The sequence below is a fragment of the Neltuma alba genome, unplaced genomic scaffold, assembly GCF_004799145.2.
Source record: "Neltuma alba isolate B1F8T4 unplaced genomic scaffold, ASM479914v2 tig00013251_pilon, whole genome shotgun sequence".
Taxonomy (NCBI): Eukaryota; Viridiplantae; Streptophyta; class Magnoliopsida; order Fabales; family Fabaceae; genus Neltuma; species Neltuma alba.
Window position 1 is genome coordinate 103,304 of NW_021637546.1, and position 20,409 is coordinate 123,712.

Below are 20,409 nucleotides of genomic sequence, written 5' to 3' on the forward strand. Positions count from 1 at the left end.
CATTTAAGAAGCCAAATATTATATTTTTTCTTTGAAATTCAACTATATTAACCCTATGAAATTCCATTATCATTTTTTTAAAATCTAACAAAAGTTATTCCGACACGTAATAAAACCCTCAAGAAATTTCGTATATGCAACTATTAATTATTTCCGTTTAATATTTTTGTTGGCTATTTTCGATTTAAATCTTTTCTAGAGAAATTAGAAGAAACCCTAGACGGAGACAATTGTGATTTTTTTGGTCGGAAAACAATAGCGAAATCGAATTATGTGGAAAACTTGTTCCCAAATCGGGATTTTGTTAGGGTTTCAAATGGCGTAGATGAGACTCGTGCATTCATCCATGATTCGTGTTCGTGATCTCCATGATCTGTTGGATGAATCGAATGTTTCTTGGTACATCATTTGAGGTAAGTATGCGAAGTGCTCTCATTTCGTGGTTAATTTTTCTGGCATTATGAAATGAAATTCGCCCAGTACCCAGGAGATTGGCGTGATCTTAGTTACTGGGCTAGTCGAGGAATGATTTATTTTCGTCGGTTTGGTGTAACAGATCTGAAGAACGTGAAAAGGCATGTGTGATGGAATGTGAAATTTGGGAGATTTTTGTCTGGGTGTCCCTTCTGTGGATTGTTGATGGAAAATAGATCAGAGAATTCCTATGGGAGTCTGATCCCCAAAAAATCGAGAACTTTGGATCTTAAAAGTTTGTATAAATCAAAAGAGACGAAGGAGACTCTAAACAAGAACTTAAAGAGGAAGGGTATTACTCCCAGGGTTGATGATGAGAAGAGGAACGAGAAGAAGAAGTCTAGGAAGGAAGTGTCTTTAAGGAGCTTAGAAAATGCTGACAGTGGGGCCAAAAAGATTGTTGATGAACAACGTCAAGTAGAGCAAAGTTCAGGTAAACAGGATTTGCGTGAACTGAAGTTCGGGCTGAGTCAGAGATTGTGTGACACTAGTGATTTAAATAGAGTTTCACTTAGTCTAGATGATGCTGCCGTTCATATTCCAAAGCGAAAAAGGGGTTTTGTGGGGAGGAAGAAATTTGCAGTTAGTCAAGGACCGATTCTGGTAGGGCAGAATGACTGTAAAAGTGGTCATGGTGATCTGATGACTAATCTAAGTGCTGATGACTTGGATGGGAGGACCGAATCACCTCCAAACAGAAAGAGGAATTTTGATGAATCTAAGGAAAACAGGAGTAGTGATTTGAATTTAGTTAAGAATTTCAAGGAGAACGAAGACCCTGCCTGTTGTTCTGTTGTAAATAATGGTGATGATTCTTTGAAGAGGTCAAGGAGGGAGCAAGACGTTTTAATTCTCGATAATACGTGCCTTTCCAAGCAGGCTGATGCTTCAGTCAATATTAGTAAAATATCTGATGAACTACAGGAAGATGAGGAGGAGAATCTCGAGGAGAATGCAGCAAGGATGCTATCTTCAAGATTTGATCCCAGTTGTACAGGGTTTTCCTCTGGTAGCAAGTCTTCCACTTTACCAGCAGCAAATGGTTTACCCTTTTCGCTATCTTCTGATCAAAATCATGTTTTTCATGAGGTGAAGTCTTTGTCAGATGCTGAATTGGGATCTGCTGATACTGCTTCTAGGGTCTTGAGGCCAAGGAATCAACATAAAGAAAAAGGTAACTCTAGGAAGAGGCGCCATTTTTATGAAATTTTCTTGGGTGATTTGGATGCATATTGGGTATTGAACCGGAGAATTAAGGTTTTTTGGCCTCTAGATCAAAGCTGGTATGATGGACTTATCAATGACTATGACAAAGAAAAAATGCTTCACCATATCAAATATGATGATCGTGATGAAGAATGGATTGATCTTCAAACTGAAAGGTTCAAACTCCTGTTACTTCCCAGTGAAGTGCCAAGAAAGGTTGTGGGAAAAAGAGCTGTAATGAGAAGCAAAAGATCTGACGAGCAAAGGAGAAGCAAGCCTAGACAAGAAAGACGAAGAGAACTGACTACAAAGAATGACAACTGTGATGGAAACTGTATGGATTCTGAGCCTATAATTTCTTGGCTGGCTCGAACTTCTCGTCGGGTTAAATCCTCTTTCCATGGCATGAAGAAACAGAAAAATTCTGCTACAGTTTTGAATTCAGCCCCAACCTTGTATGAGGAACCTGCTGGAGTACAGGGATGTTCAGAGAAGAGTTTCTGGGAAGGTGGTGGAAGTAACCTTCCCAGCGATTCCGTATTGCAAGATAAATTAGGTAATAGCTATAGTGAGAATTCCTCATTGCCTAGGGCTGCTTGCCCTAAAGATGGCAAGACACCTATTGTATACTTTAGAAGGCGATTTCGCAGGTCCCCTCCTATGTGTCCTGTGTCTGAAGAGAAAAAAGTTACAGTAATCGCACCTGGTTCCAGTTACTTTAACCCTGTTTTTGGCCGGGCTGGTGAAGTAAAAGAAGCAGATGATAGGAGCTTTGAGATTGATGGGCCTTTGCAGTTCACTTACAGTGCAGGGGTATTGAAAATATGTTTTCTTGACACACAGTCAGCAGCATTCAAATTTGACTTTAACTTTCCAGTGCATTTGGTGATAAACAGCTCATTTGAATGGCAAAATTTGCAGTTACTTCATACTGCAGTGCTGCTGCAGCATGGTACTCTGATGGTGAAGTGGCCAAGAGTTCATCTGGAGATGCTTTTTGTGGATAATGTGGTTGGGTTGAGATTTCTGTTATTTGAAGGTTGCTTGAAGATGGCCGCATCCTTTGTCTTTCTGGTCCTTAGGGTATTTCATCAACCTGCTGACCAAGGGATGTATTTGGACTTGCAGTTGCCAGTTACATCTATAAGATTCAAGTTTTCATGTTTATACGACTTAAAGAAGCAGCTTGTGTTTGCATTTTATAACTTCTCCAGAGTGAAGAATTCAAATGGATGTACCTAGATTCTAAACTCAAGAGTCGTTGTCTGCTCAGTAAGCAGCTCCATATCTCCGAATGCACATTTGATAATGTCCAGGCCCTTCAAAATGGATCAAGCCGGTTCTCTATTACTTCTACTGGCAAGTCATCCTCATTCAAGGTACCTCCTTGTACTGTGCCCCTCCTTCGTTAAGAATTTAACCAGAATAGCTATCTACATATTTGTTGTATGTTTGTATTTAATTTTAGAAAAATGAATAATGCAACTTTATCTCTATCTCTGTTTAAATTTTCTTGAAATTGCATCAAGGCTTTTATAGGTCAATGTTAATTGACTCTTGTTGGATATTTCATTATCCTTCTTGGTGCTGGATTAACTTTTATAACTTGTGCTACAGGTCATGCAGAAGAGAACTAGGCAAGGAATTAATATGATGGGTATTTCTAAAGAGTCCACCAAAGTCCGTGCTAATCACTGTTTTGATTCTGCCAATCAGAAGCTTCCTCCATTTGCTCTTTCTTTTGCTGCTGCGCCTACATTTTTTATTAGTTTGCACCTTAAGCTGCTGATGGAGCGATCTGTAGCTCATCTAAGCTTTTGTGATCACATGCCACTTGCTGATCAAGAAAGCTCTGGTCTCATGACGGATGGCTGCTGTGGCCTTGATGATTACTCTAACGGGAATTCCAAAATTAATCTGAAGCAAAACATGATGGTTTGGTCAAAAGATGACTCTTTTGTTGAACCTGAGTTGGTAATTGGTTCTTCTGTTTGCTGTGATGGAGTTCTTCCTCAAAGCGGTCAGAATATTGCTCTTAATAGTGCTGGAACTTCTAGTTCTTATGGTTCTGAGAGGCTTAGTACTATTCAGTTATCAGAGGAGAAATCCCATTATTTTAGGTCAGAACATTGCCCTTTACCCTCCAGTTCTTTGATTGGTGAGGATAAGGTTGGAGATTTGTCCCTTTCTTTTGCGGGTGATCTCAGTATCCAATTACCTTCAGCTGACCGTATTGATAAATCTATGGAGTGTGACTTGCATGATGCTCAGCACTCTTCTGATTTGTCTTGGAATATAAATGGAGGTTTCATTCCAAGCCCTAATCCAACTGCACCCAGAAGTTCTTGGCACAGGAACAGAAATAGCTCTTCATCATTTGGGTTATCATCTCATGGGTGGTCAGACGGAAAGGCTGACACTCTTCACAATGGTTTTAGTAATGGACCCAAGAAGCCTCGAACACAAGTGTCATATTCTTTGCCTTTTCATGGGTATGATTGTAGTTCAAGGGACAAAAGCCATAATCAGAAAGGGTTTCCTCACAAACGAATTAGAAAAGCAAATGAGAGAAAGTCATCTGATGTTGCTGGAAGCATTGAAAAGAATTTTGATTCTTTATATTGTGATGCAAATGTGCTGATTACCCTTGGTGAGAAGGGTTGGAGAGAATCTGGTGCGCAGGTTGTGTTAGAGCTTTTTGATCATAATGAGTGGAAACTTTCTGTAAAACTTTCTGGGATTACAAGGTATTCATATAAAGCCCATCAGTTTTTTCAGCCTGGATCAACAAATCGTTACACACATGCTATGATGTGGAAAGGAGGTAAGAATTGGGTACTGGAATTTACTGAGAGGAGTCAGTGGGCTCTCTTCAAGGAGATGCATCAGGAATGCTATAATCGGAACATACGTGCTGCTTCAGTAAAAAATATACCTATTCCTGGTGTTCGCTTCTTAAAAGAGAATGACAACAATGGAACTGAAGTTGCATTTGTTCGTAGTTCTAGGTATTTCCATCAGGTTGAAACAGATGTTGAGATGGCTTTGGATCCATTACGTGTCTTGTATGACATGGATAGTGAGGATGAGAAGTGGTTTTTTGACATTCGAAATTCTAAAAAAGACAACAGTGAATGTGAAGGTATATCTGAAGAAATTTTTGAGAAGACAATGGACATGTTTGAAAAGGCTGCATATGCCCAACAACGTGTTGAGTTTTCTACAAATGAAATAGAGGAGCTCATACCTGATATTAGGCCCTTGTATGTTGTCCATACTATCTATGAGCATTGGCAGCAGAGAAGAAAGAAGAAGGGAATGGCTTTGATTCGACATTTCCAGGTACTCTCTAAACTATCCTTATTAATCAGGCACTGGCATTTTATTTTAAATTTTAAGAATATCCCACATAATGTGATATGCTTTGCTTGTAAAGATGAATAGGGAATGGAAGTCGGAGGAGAGAGATGAAACAGAAGTTGTCATTATGTGCTTGATCAATACTTAGCTTTGTTACTTAACTCATTTATGTTTTGCCCCCTTTCAAAGCTAAGGCTAAACTGTTCAAGCTATTGCTGAGTGTAGCATCTTAATAGATGGTCTTTTTTAAGCCTTTTTTAAAGGACAGTAGATTTTATAAGTTGTTGTGGATTCCATGTGAAAGTATCTAGATTATTGGGCGCTTATTGATGGTTATGTGATTGTTTAAAACTATCTTTTTAAATGTGATTTCCAGTCTTAATCAACTGTAGGGTGTTCTTGAAACTCATTGCTGCTTTGCCATTTATGTTTTGGGGACAAGGAACTTATTCCTATCCTCCAGCACAAACGCAGGCATGATGCAAAATTCGCTAATCTCTTGAAAATCTGGGGTAGTGGAAATGACTTATCCTTTAGTTCTGGCAATTCTAACTTTATAAAATTAATATAAAAATGGGCATATTCACTATGAAGAATTATTTTCCCTAAAGCACAGTGTCAGGTGTGAAACACTCTTACACAACTTTCTTACACTGGAGTTTTAATAAACAAATAGATAGCAAATGATCAAAGTAACTAGGAAAAATTGGAAATAAAATATTTCTGTGATAAATGTTGGTTTTGTAGTGCATCATCATTTCTCCGTCATGACCTGCGTGGCAGATCTCTAAGGTCATGTTTGTTTGGATGAAGCCATTTTTAAAGGAAATGCAGAGGGGGAGGCTTTCGTGAATAGTGATTTTTCGGCTAGAAATATGCTTGCTAAATTTTCTGTCCCTTTTTCTGTTTTGCGTTGGAAGCTTGGTATGAAGCAACTAAAAGAAAGAAGGGAGTCAAAGTGACCAAATGACATGAATACCTTCCATTAAAATGCCCAAATTGAGTTTTCAAAATGATAGGGCATTATTTTGGTATAACTAGAAGGCTAACATTTTTAAGAGAAATGGCGTTTAGATTTTTATTAAATAATACTTATTTTTTAAACTTTAAACATTGAAATATTTTAGATTAAGAAGGGGCAATCAGTTGACATTTTTTGTTACAAATCAGATCAAAGTTAGCAATACGTTTTTTGTTTTTTGTTTTTTGGTTGGAAGAACCTTGTCTTAGCTAAAGTGAAGGAAGCTTGGTTCTCTTGTATGAGGGAGGCACCAGTTCTTTAGTAACTTAAATAATGGGTACCAAGCATATCAGGACAAGGAGTTCTCCATCCATCTCCCTCTCATGGCAGTTTTTCATACATACCAAACATGACCTAATAGACTGCTAGCATCTTAATGGGTATCTGGTTAGCTGGTATATGTGATTTCTGAGTTGTTTAGAGGTTTTGCCGCAAGAATTAATGTAAGTCCCATGGAAGAGTGCTTTCTCCATATTTCTGTTTGGGAAAGAGTTGTTTTTTGGCTTCGGGTTTTGCAAGTGGTTTCTTTAGGGGGCATGAGATTGGAATTATTTTATGCGCAGAATTTTTGGTAGGATTCCTTATCCTCTGCTGTTGTTCTGTTTTTTCTTGCATTGGTGAAACTCTTTGTTCTTAAGGTTCGTTTTACTCCTCTCAACTAAAATTTACAAACTCTATTTTACTTTTTTCTCTTATTCTATTCTCATGATCTGCATATTCAATTATTAATTTCTTGAAATATGAGATCATAATTACTATTATCCGTTCAGCCTCCTCTGTGGGAAAGGTATCAACAACAATTGAAAGAGTGGGAAGTAGCTATTACCAAGAACAATATACGTAGTCCTAATGGCTGCCTGGATAAAGCTGCAACTTTGGAGAAGCCACCTATGTTTGCTTTCTGTTTGAAACCAAGGGGCTTAGAAGTGATGAACAAGGGATTAAAACAGCGATCACAAAAGAAATTTTCAGTCTCTGGGCATACACACAACTTTTTAGCAGATCAAGATGGTTTTCATACCTTTGGTAAGTATTTGATGAAATTGCTTATATTTGTGTTGTGGTTAATGAATGTTGCTTTTTTGTAACATGTGACTGTTGATCTGTCAGGAAGAAGACAGAACGGCTTTGCATTTGGTGATGAAAAGTTTTCTTACCCAGGCTATAATTATGATTCTTTGGATGATTCTCCATTGCCTCAGACATCACCAAGGGTATTCTCACCAAGGGGAGCTAGCAGCATGGCATATTACACAACAAGCAGAAATGGATTTGATAGAAATAATGTCTCCAAATTTCACCATAGCAAGTCAAAGAAATCTGGGTCGTTTATGTATCATAATGATTCGCAAATGATGGCTTCTTTCAACCAGAGAATGTCAGGAAAGAGAAATGGGGTTCATAGGTGGAATATGGGTTATGACGACTTGCCAAGCAACAGGGAGTGCCTATTGGATGGGCCTTATAGCCATGAGACTGAACAACTGGATGGTTCAGATCTTGAGGAGTTTAGGTTGCATGACCCCTCTGGTGCGGCTCAGCATGCTCATCGCATGGCTAAATTAAAGAGAGAGAGGGCGCAAAGGTTGCTCCACCGAGCAGATCTTGCAGTTCACAAGGCCGTGATTGCTCTCATGACAGCTGAAGCTGTGAAGGCTTCTGAGTGCTTGAACAGTGATGGGTAGACCACTGAATGGACTCGTTCAATTTGTGGCAAAAGAGGCGAAGTGCTAGGCTCGGCATTGTTTTTGCTAGACATAGGTCTAGTTTTTACTTCAAGGGTGGTGGATATTCCCGTAGTGAACTTCAACCAGGAGTGCTGAGAGCAGTGAGGCAGATGTGATTTTGTTGCTCTAATACGAGTTTTTTCCCCCCAGCTTTAGATCTGCTCAGTTCGGTAGGACCGATGCACTGATCTGCTCGAGGCCATGGAAATTTGGCTGCCCACTTTTTGTACAGATTTTTTTTCGCTCCTCTTCCTGCTCCTCCCCCACCCTCCCGGGACGAAAACTGAGTTTCAAATGTTAATATGTGAAGAGAAATTGGTCGAATAATGATACAACCATCCCTCTGAATGGAAAATCAGTGTTTGTGATGGATTAGGTGATAGTAAGCTCATCATTCGTATAACAGCGTGTAGCATTAGTACGTTATCCACTAAACTCGGTCAGTCAATCTTCCACCTATTCATCTTGTGTGTGTGTGGGGGGACCCTGCCCATGATCTCGGAGCTGCGCATATGAAAAATCATTTGCATTTTGGCCAAAAAAAAAAAGAGCAAGAAAAATATTTGTATAGTTTCCTCTGTCCATACTCCTAAGCCTAATGTGCCGGGGTTCTTATATGATGAATTGGCAATGACTTGGTGTACGGTACTTTGTCGACCCAGTGCGTACGCAATTGCTGGTATGACGTTGCTGTTTAATGCTTCTATTTCAACCAAGGACTTGAGGCTCTAGTTCAGTGAATCCACGACAGCACGCTGGGGGGGGGGGGGGGGGAATTACTTGCTAAATCATAGCCTTCTATTTTCGTGAATAGTACCGAATTTTTTTAAATTAAAGTTAAAGAAAGAAAAGTATAACAAAGAAGACAATAAAAGAATCAATAAACGGGGAAAATGGAATCTAATGACTAATGGTGCTGTGGCAGTTTGTTATTTGGTTTATCACTTCATCTTTTGGAGCAAAATGCCAATGAATTTGCATCCAATAAAATTAATCTCGAAGAATATAATGATATTTGATTATTGATTATTTATTTTAATTCCAGTTTAATAGAAATCTAAGATTGAAACTCTACTGAGAAAAAGGAAAATCAAATGAACTCTAAACTGCCATTCTAGTTTTGAAAATATTGTTTTGAAATCCCGTTTAATTTCGAGAAAAACCTCCCAACAAACAAATAAGTAATAAAAATGGTATGTACAAATTTAACCATTTTCAACGAAGTAATAAGTTGAAAATCCACTAATAGATTATTGAATTAGAAAAACATGATGAGATTTCCCCTACATCTTTTTTAAAAAAAATCCCATAAAAGAAATGAGGCCTCCTGGCTCCTGCGCAGTTGAGCTCAACGGTAATTAAATTACGCGCTACCGTTATTGCCGGCAGCTTTCCCTCCATCCCCATTTCTCGAAAATCGTCGTTCCTACCTTTATCATTCACATTCCTTCCAATTCTATCCTCTTCTATCTTGTTTCTTCTCTTATAATGGCTGCGCAACTGGGTATTCATCGTCAATGAATGAGCAGGTTCGTTTTCCATTAGCTTTTTCCTTCTCTGGCTTTTTTAGTGAGAAAATTATCAATAAACATTGACAAAAACAAGGAAAAGAGGAAAAAATAATGGTTGTGTTTCTTAAGATTGGTGAATTTCCCCGCCTTTTCATATCCGGAGATAGAAGAACAGAATGTTCAGGAAAATTTGAATGAAAGATGTGGTTCAACCAATTCAATGCTCATGTCTTGGAGGGCCTTTGATGTACTTCTGCATGGCAACCTGCATGATATGTTTGTAGATTGCAAAATATAAATCCTCTCAACTCTCCGCATAAAAGAAAAGTCTCCTGACTCTCATATTATCCATTTAATACAGTTCTTTTTGTAATATGGCTACTTGATAGACGATAATAACTTCGAGCTGTCGAACCTAGAAAGATGGGATCTCGGATGAAAGAAGATGGGAAAATCGAAAGAGAAATTCGAAGTCTCTCGAAACTTCCTGAAAATCGGAGATGTATCAACTGCAATAGTTTGGTATGAACCTCTCTTGTTTATTTCTTTAAATTTTTGGGCAATTCTCTCGAAAACAGAATTTGATCTCTTTCATAATAAGACATTTCTTATCTGTACCTGGATTGACATGCATTTCTGAATCAGGGACCACAATATGTCTGCACAACCTTTTGGACATTCGTCTGCACAAATTGCAGCGGAATTCAGTGCGTATTAACAGTTTACCTGTCTGTTTTACATCTTTCAAATTGCTGACTAGGTGCATGAAATGCAGACGAGAGTTTAACCACCGAGTAAAATCAGTATCAATGGCTAAATTTTCTGCAGAAGAAGTCACTGCTCTTCAGGCAGGCGGCAATGAAGTGAGAATGATCATCTATTTTTCTTCCAAAACCATAAATCTACCACTTATTAACTTTGTAATAAAATCTAACTCCACTTACAGAAAGCAAAGCAGAAATATTTTAAAGACTGGGATCCTCATCGTCATTCTTATCCCGATACCAAGTAAAACTTGATTTGCTAGTCTTGCTCGTTGATTTTGTATAGCACTGCATGCATTGTCTGCGTCTGTTTTAATTCATGTGGTCGCTTTCAGTAACATACCAAGACTTCGCGATTTTATCAAGTCAGTCTACGTGGATAGAAGATTCACCGGTGAAAGGACCCAAGATAATCTTCCCAGAGTCAGATTGGTAAGTTCTGGACTTTATATATACACAAGAAAAACAGAGTCCTCTTCGGTCTGATACTCATGGCACTTCAAATTGTATTTAGACACCAATCAGTTTGACGTGTTTTGTGTCCTTGTCAATATGTGCTTCTTGGACAATGACAGATGACAGAAAAATATTTTATTTTATTCCACTCAGAATGACAAGGAGGATTCCTACAATATCAGGAAGCTCAGTTTTTCCCGAAGCGAACGTTATGAAGATAGAAATGATATGCGTAGTCCTAGTTCACGAAACGAGGACAGGAGTTTCAAGTATTATTATGAGGACAGAAGAAGTCCTATAGCCTCGAGGAATGGGAACCACAGAAGAAATCCTGTGAAAATCGAGGTTGTTGATGATAGGTTCCGAGACAATGAATCTAGAAGTCGCAGGTTTTCAAGCACAGAATCAAAGGAAACAGCGGTTTCACCTGAAGTACAAAAGCATGTGGACAGAGGGAAGGTGTGTTCATCTTTCTTTTGAGCTGTTACTATTGAAATCATTTTCCCTTGCTAATTGCTATTATCTCTTTCTTCTAGTTCTGATTTCTTGTAATACCTTTTCTTGTTTTGTATTCCGCCCGATTATTCCGTTGTACTTGCTGTTTCAACTCGAACTGAAGTCTCTGTTGAACCTCAATTTCAGAAGGGTGCACCTGCCGGTGGAGAGGGATCCGTTAAGGAGAATCCTGCTGAACAGGAAAACCCAGAAACCCAGACTTTGACTGTCGTCACATCACGGGTTTCTGATTCTGCAACTGCACCGGAAGCTCAGTCTACATCTCAATCAAATGATGGAAGTGACTGGGCACCGTTTGAAACTTCCCTTGCAAAGGAGGCTTCTCAAACCCCAAACACACATACCTCGAAGTGTTCTACAACAGAGACAGCAACTAAACCTTTAGATGCTATAGAATTTTTACTCTCTGAATTGTCTGGTCCGTTGTATGCAACAGCCAGTAGTTTGTCTGATGTTCGCACTGCTGATAATGATACTCCAACTGCAAGAGTAGAAGATATCTCCGTGGATGTGGATTTAGCACCGCCGACGTCAGCAGGCCAGATAACCCCACTTCCCAACAACATTGGTGTTTGCTCGGTTACATCAACCAGTGATTCTGATCTGACGCAACCCTCAATAGCTGGTAGCTCAGCGACACAACCAATGAGTCCGTCAGTCAGAGATGTTCCTTCGCTTAATCAGGTGAGATATTCCTTAAAACTTTCTATTATCTGATAAAATGTTTGAGTTTTCGCGTCCGACAGTATTGAGAAGAAGTTGCAAAAGCGAACGATATGAAAGCCTGCAAGCGTATGCATTCTTGCCTGTTTGCCAGTACATGGCTGCTAATTATCTACATTTTTGTTATTATATACAGCCAGAAGTTGATCCTAAAGCGCAGGACCTTTCAAACTCTCTTATGGAACTATCTCTTGAACCCGCATCAAAACCTGCTCAAGGCACCAGATCTGATGTCAGATCCCATCCTAGGATAACCCAAACCAAGTCTATTGGAAGAAAGGAACTTCCAGCGGTAACAAAATGATGTGTTGTTCTTGTGCGTTGAAAAAATAATAATAAAAAGAGCCTTAACGCATGAATGAATTCTCTGCAGAATCTCTTTACTACTAGCTACTTACCAGGCCCTGCACCGCAAGCAGGCTGGCAGAATTTTCAGCCTCATTGTATGGGATACGGCTTGCAGTATTATTCTAATGCAGCAGTATGTTAGGCAACTCATTGAGTTTATATGTATTCTCTATTGATCTTAAACTTTTAAACCTATAGTACAGAGCTAATACGATTCTACATTTACAGCCAGTCTCGGCATTTCCCACTGCAACAAAGTCCACGAACCCATTTGATGCAACTGAGGGGAGACCTCGAGTCCTTGCATCTGCAGTACGTACAATATGAAGACTGATTTTGTGTGTAGATCTGATCTGTCCTTGCTTCTCGTTTCGTTGCATGCTTTGAAACCTTTATGAGTCAAATGCTTGTTTTATTTCCCTTAATGAGATATGAACTGTCTTTTGCATACATAAAAGAAATTGAGGGATAAATAGTCCTGGAGCTGGCAGTTGTGAATATTTTTATACCATATAGAGCCAAACGTAATAATATCCAGCTAACTGTATACCAAGTATAGCATGGAATCAATCCACATCTCGTTTTATTTCTGCTTTGAGGGTGTACGGTGAGATTCTGCAGTTAGGATGTTGTTTCTTGCACTTTATTAGATAATCATATTTATCTTGGAGAAAGCACGAGCTATTTAATGCTGTAAATCTGTATTGAAGTTGGAATTCAAATACAAAATCATATTTTCAGGCGAAAGTTATTTAAATGTTATCATGTGGAGTTTTTATTCACATGCAAACCATAAGAGACATTTAGAAAGTTCTTTTAAAATCTTGTTCAATTGGTTTGTTTTGGAAGGATGCTTATCATCTGTTGTTGGTTCTGTTTCCTTTTCATTCCTTTCACGAAATTGTTCCATGACATTAAAAAAGAGGTTTGATATTGAGAGACTACTTCAATGATATGTCTTGCGTAAGTAAAAGGTCGCTGGTGTAACAACTGAATTTCTCAAAACAACTATCTTAACCCTCAAAGGTGGTATTTGTCCACAGTTTCCTACCATGGCAAATTTGCGTGGTGCACAAACTGCTATGCCAACTGGAGCAGGATTAGTGCGCGCTTCAAGCGTGGGGGCTTTAGGGTCGATGGTACCTCAATCCCCAAATTATGCATCTTCAGTGCCTCCGCAATCTCCCTTCACTCCTGGATTTCCTTCTGGTATTGCCCTTGAGATTTTTTATTTTCTCTAAAATTTTCTTCTTCATCAGTTACAGTGTTGATTATTTTCGCTTTCAGGCGCATACTTTGAGCAAGTTAACAATAATATGCAAACTGCCAGGTACATCCCATTCTTCTTGTTTAAAATAACGGCTATAAGCGATGAAACATGCTCGATCCCCCCCCCCCCCCAAAAAACTATTTCCCAATATATGGTGGCCATATCAGAAAACACCATTTCTAAGTTATAAATAGCGTAACTTGCTTCAAAGGAGCAGGGATAAAAGCTTCCACTCTTTTCTCCTTGGCTTTTACGCTAAAGTAAAAGATATTCTTTTTACTAAAAAGGGGTAACCTATTTAGCAATAAAAAAGTTAGGGAAAACCATATTGAAGGTACCTATACTTTCTCTCAATTTTTAATTTGGTACTTATGTATTTTTTTCTTTTTAATTAAACATTTAATGTTATCTTTTTAGTAACATTAGCTCTTATAACTTTGTTCTATTGATATTTTTAGTCTCTACATAAGAATTAATGATGTTAATAGAGCAAAATTAAAGATTTAGTTAAGAACAAAAAATACATAGATATCAAATTGAAAATTATAAAAAAGTATAAGTATCTCCAATATGGTTTTTCCAAAAAGTTATTGATACGAGAAAAGAGAAGAAATAAGCAGTCACTATATGGGTCTAGTAGAAATGACTAATTCTCATAACATAGCAAATTAAAGTTTAAATTATATTAGGAGAAATGCTCAAATTTAATGTTGAATAGTTTTTCGAATAAGATTATCTCCAATAAAAATAGGAATGTGGTCACTATGCAATTTGGTTTACATGATGAATAGGCTCCATATGTAAAATCAAATCAAGACTTCTTTGGAAGATTAGAATGGGTTGTTTTCACCAGACCTTTCTACAAGTAGATCTCATCAGGATTTAAGTTGCACGATCCCGTGACTGCGCATTCCTGTTCATTATGAGAGTTTCCTGTAAGGCTGTAACAGCCACTGCCTAACTACAATAATTCAGCACTTACGTGAATTGAATCAAATTCTAATTGCTTGTTAATATTTTTCAGGCCTCGAAGGGCTGGCAGCTTCAATGGTGAAACAGCCTTCCAACATTCAACTGGAGGATATATGGCTCCCGGCTACTCTCTCAATTCTTTTCCGAAGACAGGAGGAAATCCATTTGGATAGCATGAAAATTGTTGGCATACTCAGACTTCTTTTGACCTCTCGGATTGCAGATTACTATGTGTGTGTGTGTGTGTGTGTGTTATATATGTATATTTGACATGTTGACAAGGGTACGACGGTCGACGGATAACAAGATGCTGGCCTGCGCGATAAAAATCTGTATATATTGGAATTTTCTGTTTATTTATGGTGAATGAACTCTTTTATTAGATTTCATCCATCTAAATTTTACCTTTTATTTATGGTGAATGAACTGGGCAAGCTGAGTAATTTAAAAGGAATAAAGCAGAACAATAATATTTTAGTTAAACATTAAAAATTAATAATTAAAAATAAATTTTCATTGCTCAAGTTAAATTTAAATAATTATTATTAAATATTAAGGTTATGAAAAAAAACAATTTTAGCCATATTGTTGTTTTGTACTATCTATTAAAGAAATATATTCGCGTTTATACTATAAATGGTAAAAAAAAATCAAGAGTAATTTTCCGGCCTTCACATATGGCACTCAACAATGTTCATCATTATCCCTTAATTAGTTTTGAAACAGAAACCTCAACCAATTAAAAAGCTATACTGTAAGAATAATGATAGTCTAAGCCGCTGTTAATTTACATAATTCCGCACTCTTTTTTTTTTTTTTTTTGGGTTCAAACCGTACTCAACGCTTTACCGTGAGGAGATACATGGATCTAGAGACAAGAAGCACGAAATATGATTGTGAAGTCTGACAAATAACAATAATTAATGGATGCAATGTATGTAAGATAATGATTCATGATTAAAATGTAAGCTCGTAAAGATGGCATTAAACCAAGTGGGGTGCCAATTCGTATATGTGTAACAGTAACCGTTCGTTTCAAAGAGAGAAATCATATTTGAGGAATGAGTCATGCTCCCAAATATGCAGAACTAGAGAGTGGAGGCTAGACAATGATTTTAGAGACCTGAAAGGCACAATTGGTAATCAATTTGGGTGATTATGATTGAAGAGAATGTATATGGGTTCCTTCATTCAAGTTCAAGGATATGATTAGTGTTCATCTTTAGATTTCACAAGTGCTTTTTCAGAATGTGTTATGAGCTCTTTGGTCTTTCCAACCTCTTACCTCTCCGGAGCTATATGCATGTTTTTATATAATTAAAAATTTTGAAATGAGAATGATGATAATGTTTATAATGCTTCATCTTTCATATTGATCAGACCATATTCCATGGTGAAGAATTGGGGTAAGTTTTAATATTCACTTTTATCCTTCTCCGTGCTAATAGCTAGGAACTAGGGGAGATCATTTGGTGGGAGAATATCTCAAAGAAAAAATCATATATACTCATGGTTATTGGTATCAATTAATATCATAATTATTTCCATTCAGCTTTATTGGATTAAAAGGAAAAAAAAAAAGGGGACACTGCTAATAATGGTAAATTCGTCTTGCTTTGTGCTTTTGGGCAAATTCGAAAAGCTGTGATGGTGTCATGATGCATGCCACCATTTAGCTCAGTGGACAAATTTAAACTCATTATCTCATAATGGAAAGTTATACTTCTTATCATGAAAATCAAGAATTTGCCTAATTGGCCAAAAACAAAAAACATCTCACTCAAAAAAAAAAAAACTACATGCCTAGGGAAACTTGCACACAAAATGAACAGACCATTTATATCGGTAATTAAGTTCTACGCATCCGTAGTCCGAGTATCCGTACGCTACTCATCAGAGAGCAAAACGCTATAAACCATTACTGCAAGCACCCCTTCACAGATAGAAATTCTATCAGAAAATACCAATATCGACAACGGATACCAACACTAGCAACAACATATACTGCTTCCAATCCTAAATATAACATCCACTTCGTATTTAGGACCGGAAATAGTCTTATTTTCATACCACATACAGAGGCAAGAAGCACCCAGAACACGCATGAAGCAATAATTATTTTAATTTATACACACTTGACGACTGTGTTCAGGGTTGCTCAGGGGTTTCTCGCGTCCAAATGGTAGAAAAAGGCTGACCCTTTGTCCAGCCCCTTAGCCTCAGAATCACAAACACAATCATTCCGCACAAAAACCCAAGAGCCGCACTGGAACCCACCAGCGAAACTGCCGTACAAATAAGCATCACAAAAGAATCTTGTTTAGTATTCATGTCCCTTGAAGCCATGGCTAGTTCAACCCCGGCAAATAATAGCAATACGCCTAATATCCCTACAGGAAACTGGTTTAAAATAAGAGCCAAAGAATTGCCCAGTACAAAACCCAGCACCAATTTGGCTGCACCAAGAAGAGCCACACAAGCCCCACTTCTTCCACCAAACTTGTATTGTCCTGCTAGTCCACCGGCTCCATGGCAGCAAGGCATAGCACCAAACCAACTTCCCGCCAAGTTCATCAGTCCCACTGTCACTGAAAGTGAAGTGGCTGAGAAATCCTTCCCTGGAAACAGATCTGAGGATAACTTGCAAACAGCTATCACAGAGTTCAAAATTGACAGTGGTAGTTGAGGAACTGCACCTTTGATGAATCCTTTCTTCCAAGCATGTTTAGATATTTTCACAACTTCTAAAGAGGCGGGTCCAAATTTGATTTCATGCACAACCGTAGGCCTTCTTATGAAGGCCAAAACAACCCCCAATACAAAAACTAAAAATGCAGAAGGAAGTGAGAATATCAGCTTTCTTACTCGGCTTGTCCTGTTTCTTCGAACTTCAACCCGTTGTTGGTGATCACCCAGATCGTAATTATCATCAGTACCTTCTCTAGTTTCACACCCATGATTCTCGCCAGCTCCGTTCACTATGACAATAAAGCAAACACATACAATGGCCAAAACCAAGCCATCCAAACCAAACCAGTGCCTATTTCCCAGAGATTTAGATTTGGGTAAGTCTTGCGTTGTCTTAACGTATTTAACAGCAGTCAGTGCAAAGGACAAACCTTGTGCTAGTTGAATTCCCCTGATGACGCTCAAAGGAATCAGCTTGTACACTTGCCGCATCAACCCCGTCACCCCCAATACCAGTAGGACCCCGCCGGTCAAAATTCCAGCTGCCATGATCTCCGGCACCCCGAAGTCGGTCTCCGAGAGGGCCTCGGCAGCGATGGACTTCATGGGCTGGACAGGCATGGGAACGCCATAGATGGCGCCGGTGATGACGTTGTAGATGCCGGTGAAAATCAATGTGGTGCCGAGGTTGAGGTTTCTGGCTAGAGCCAAGGCTAGCACGATGGGTATGTAAGTGCCAAGGTCCCCCATGGCTCCATTCAACTCGGCCCATTTTGAACGGAAAACCAAGTTTGTTTTCACTTTCTGAAAGACGACGGTGGAGCAGAAACCATTTTTTGAATCGGCGTGAACTGTGTGGGGGCAGACTTGGGCTGTTTCAAGGTCTGGAATTGAAGGGATTTCAGTCGCCATGGATGCTGTTAGAGGGATATTCAAGTGTGATGATAAATGCGGAGCAAGGGCTATTTATAAGGATAACTTGCTGAAGGAGTTTGGAAACAAGCTGCTTAACTAATTCATATATTTTCAGCTCAAAAAAAAAAAACTAATTCATATATTTAACATAGCGAAGTTGTATTTTATTAAAATTTGAATGTAAAACAAGATGGACAGAAGAGTACTAAATCTAAGTTAAGAAAAAAAAAAACTCAACCATTTAGAATATTAAATTGTTAAAAAAAATTAAAAGTAAATTATTTTTTGCAAATAAAATATTAAAATGCCTCTCATCTTATGATAATGTAAAGATGAAAAGAAGCTCCAAAAAAAATCATTTAAAAAGAATTCCAAAATTAAAGAATAGCTAGAGACACTGCTGAAGGGCAGCTTACACTCACAAGTCGAGTGCTTGAGCATGAGGATGGTGATAATAATAGTGTATGTGGAGCAGATCAGGTAGGCTCATATCATGGGGGAACAAGTTGATAGGCTTATTATGGTGCCAAAATGTTACTTAAGTGTGATGTCACCACATAATTTGGTTAATAATTAAAATCGTAATCATCCTTCCCATTGACTCGTATCGTTCCCACTTATGTGGCTGACCACAGACACTCTCATGAATAGCATTTGTGACCTAATCCAACTATTATACTCCTTTGATTTTTTATTTTGATATTAAATATAAGATCACAATCCATTTTGTTTTTTATATTTTTATATTTTTTTTTCAAGATAATACTTCTAATAATAATAGTTCTAACCAATACACTTGATTAACAGGAACATTTTAAAAAAGATAACACCAATTTATTACAAATAACTAATTTAATTTATTTTTTAAATTTACTCAAATTAATCAACTAATTTTTATATTTAAAACCGAAGACAGTACTAATTATAGTGCCTCCTATGTGTATGAAAATTAGCGTGTGCTTGTTCTTTTTCTTAATTTCTTCCTTTCTTATTTATTGGCGCCAAGAAAATTTGTGCGCTAGCTGCTTCAGACCAGAAACACTGTCAGCCGAGAGCACAATCACACTGTGCACTAAAGATGCACGGAATCTTAGGAGAAGGGGAACAAAAGGACATGCCAGATCCCAATCAAATTCAGTTGTCAATTCTTTTTTCTTCTTCTTCTTCTTTTTTTTTTAAATCATAAGTTGAAACTTCTAAAGACGTCACTTAATCGTTTTAATTAAACAAACACAAAAATCATCATAATTATCCGACATTCCATTATTTATTTATCTTTCCGTAGAATACTTAAAATATGAAGCTGACTTTTTGGAATAATACCTGAAGCCTGCACTAATTACTCAGGTAAAAAAGAAGAAGAATCTAACACTAATTATTCTCCTTTTTACTAGCATGCCAACTAATACATTTTCAGTTATAAATATAAGATTTATTTTATAATATAATTTTATTATAAAATATTATCTCTGGTTTTTAATATAAGATCTGGTTTGACTTTTATTTTGATCCTAAATATAAGATCTCAGTCCACTTTGTTTCTAATATTTATACATTTTTTCTCAAGGTAGTCCTTCTAATAATGATAGTTCTAGTGAACACACTTAATTAGCAAGGATATTTTAGAAAAGACAATACACATTTATTACAAATAACTAATTTAATTTATTTTCTTAATCTCATCAAATTAATTAATTAGTTGTTATAATTAGGACCGGAGGTAGTAAGTCTTATATTTAAAACGGGAAGAGTAATTTATTTTATCACCATCGCAAAGTGATGCCTTAAGCTGCGACTTAGACAAGATTTGCCCTACCACTAAGCGGGCAACTGACTGGCATTAGTTAATTATATTACGAAGCATGCTTTGTCCATGATCAAATTTGGCTGAAGTCTAGTTGCTATATTTATATATAAAGGTTATCGTTAGCTAACTTTATAATAATCTGTTGTGTAAACTTTATACATCACTCGAAAAATGGCGGAAATAGCCTTCGGAGTCGGAGAGATCAGCTGAGAGTGTACCGGTAATAAAAACAGTATGGGTAACTTTTGAGCCTCCCAACTGATTGTGTATAATATATAGTTTGAGCTTTACTTTGCACAGTTAAAATTTCAGTAACTAGGAAAGTAAATACCATGTGGATCCAGACCAGAACAAGGAGTAGAGTTCTCAAGGACGAATGGAGACCATTATTTTTCTTTTCACTCAGTTCTTAAATTAAAGAAACAGATACTAATAATCTAATATTATAATTGGGGTCGAACTCACACAACTTATTTATAAGAGAGCTTTCACGTCATTGAGCCATTGACATTTTTTTTTGTTTTTACTTTAATCCATAATTAAAGTGTAGCGTTGGCATTAGACCAAGGTGATTATGATGGCGAATTGATTGACCAATATGTATAAATAAAATATACTACCTCCTATCCTAATTATAAGAACTAGTAGGGG

General features: G+C 37.5%; 4 protein-coding genes across 5 annotated transcripts; 3 read left to right on the forward strand and 1 right to left on the reverse strand.

The window, feature by feature from the left end:
• The first annotated feature begins 214 nt into the window (after window positions 1–214).
• On the forward strand, window positions 215–3,566 carry LOC114735771 (uncharacterized). 2 transcript variants are annotated; one of them, XM_028923525.1, is made up of 3 exons: window positions 215–413; window positions 557–3,059; window positions 3,298–3,566. In XM_028923525.1, the coding sequence occupies exon 2, from the start codon at window positions 640–642 to the stop codon at window positions 2,920–2,922; it is 2,283 nt and encodes a 760-aa protein (XP_028779358.1). In that variant the 5' UTR covers window positions 215–413; window positions 557–639; the 3' UTR covers window positions 2,923–3,059; window positions 3,298–3,566. The 2 variants fall into 2 exon arrangements, with proteins under 2 accessions (XP_028779358.1, XP_028779357.1); XM_028923524.1 differs by having other exon boundaries at window positions 215–3,059.
• On the forward strand, window positions 3,007–7,956 carry LOC114735784 (uncharacterized). The gene is made up of 4 exons (XM_028923537.1): window positions 3,007–3,039; window positions 3,298–5,022; window positions 6,832–7,087; window positions 7,172–7,956. The coding sequence occupies exons 1-4, from the start codon at window positions 3,007–3,009 to the stop codon at window positions 7,744–7,746; spliced, it is 2,589 nt and encodes an 862-aa protein (XP_028779370.1). The 3' UTR covers window positions 7,747–7,956.
• LOC114735785 (probable ADP-ribosylation factor GTPase-activating protein AGD14) lies at window positions 7,755–14,521 on the forward strand. The gene is made up of 12 exons (XM_028923538.1): window positions 7,755–7,900; window positions 10,060–10,162; window positions 10,246–10,307; window positions 10,399–10,495; window positions 10,673–10,978; window positions 11,162–11,719; window positions 11,895–12,050; window positions 12,132–12,239; window positions 12,335–12,418; window positions 13,150–13,315; window positions 13,394–13,436; window positions 14,401–14,521. The coding sequence occupies exons 1-12, from the start codon at window positions 7,755–7,757 to the stop codon at window positions 14,519–14,521; spliced, it is 1,950 nt and encodes a 649-aa protein (XP_028779371.1).
• Window positions 14,522–16,049: 1,528 nt separating this feature from the next.
• On the reverse strand, window positions 16,050–17,980 carry LOC114735775 (molybdate transporter 1-like). The gene has a single exon (XM_028923528.1). The coding sequence runs from the start codon at window positions 17,946–17,948 to the stop codon at window positions 16,497–16,499; it is 1,452 nt and encodes a 483-aa protein (XP_028779361.1). The 5' UTR covers window positions 17,949–17,980; the 3' UTR covers window positions 16,050–16,496.
• Between the last annotated feature and the right edge of the window lie 2,429 nt (window positions 17,981–20,409).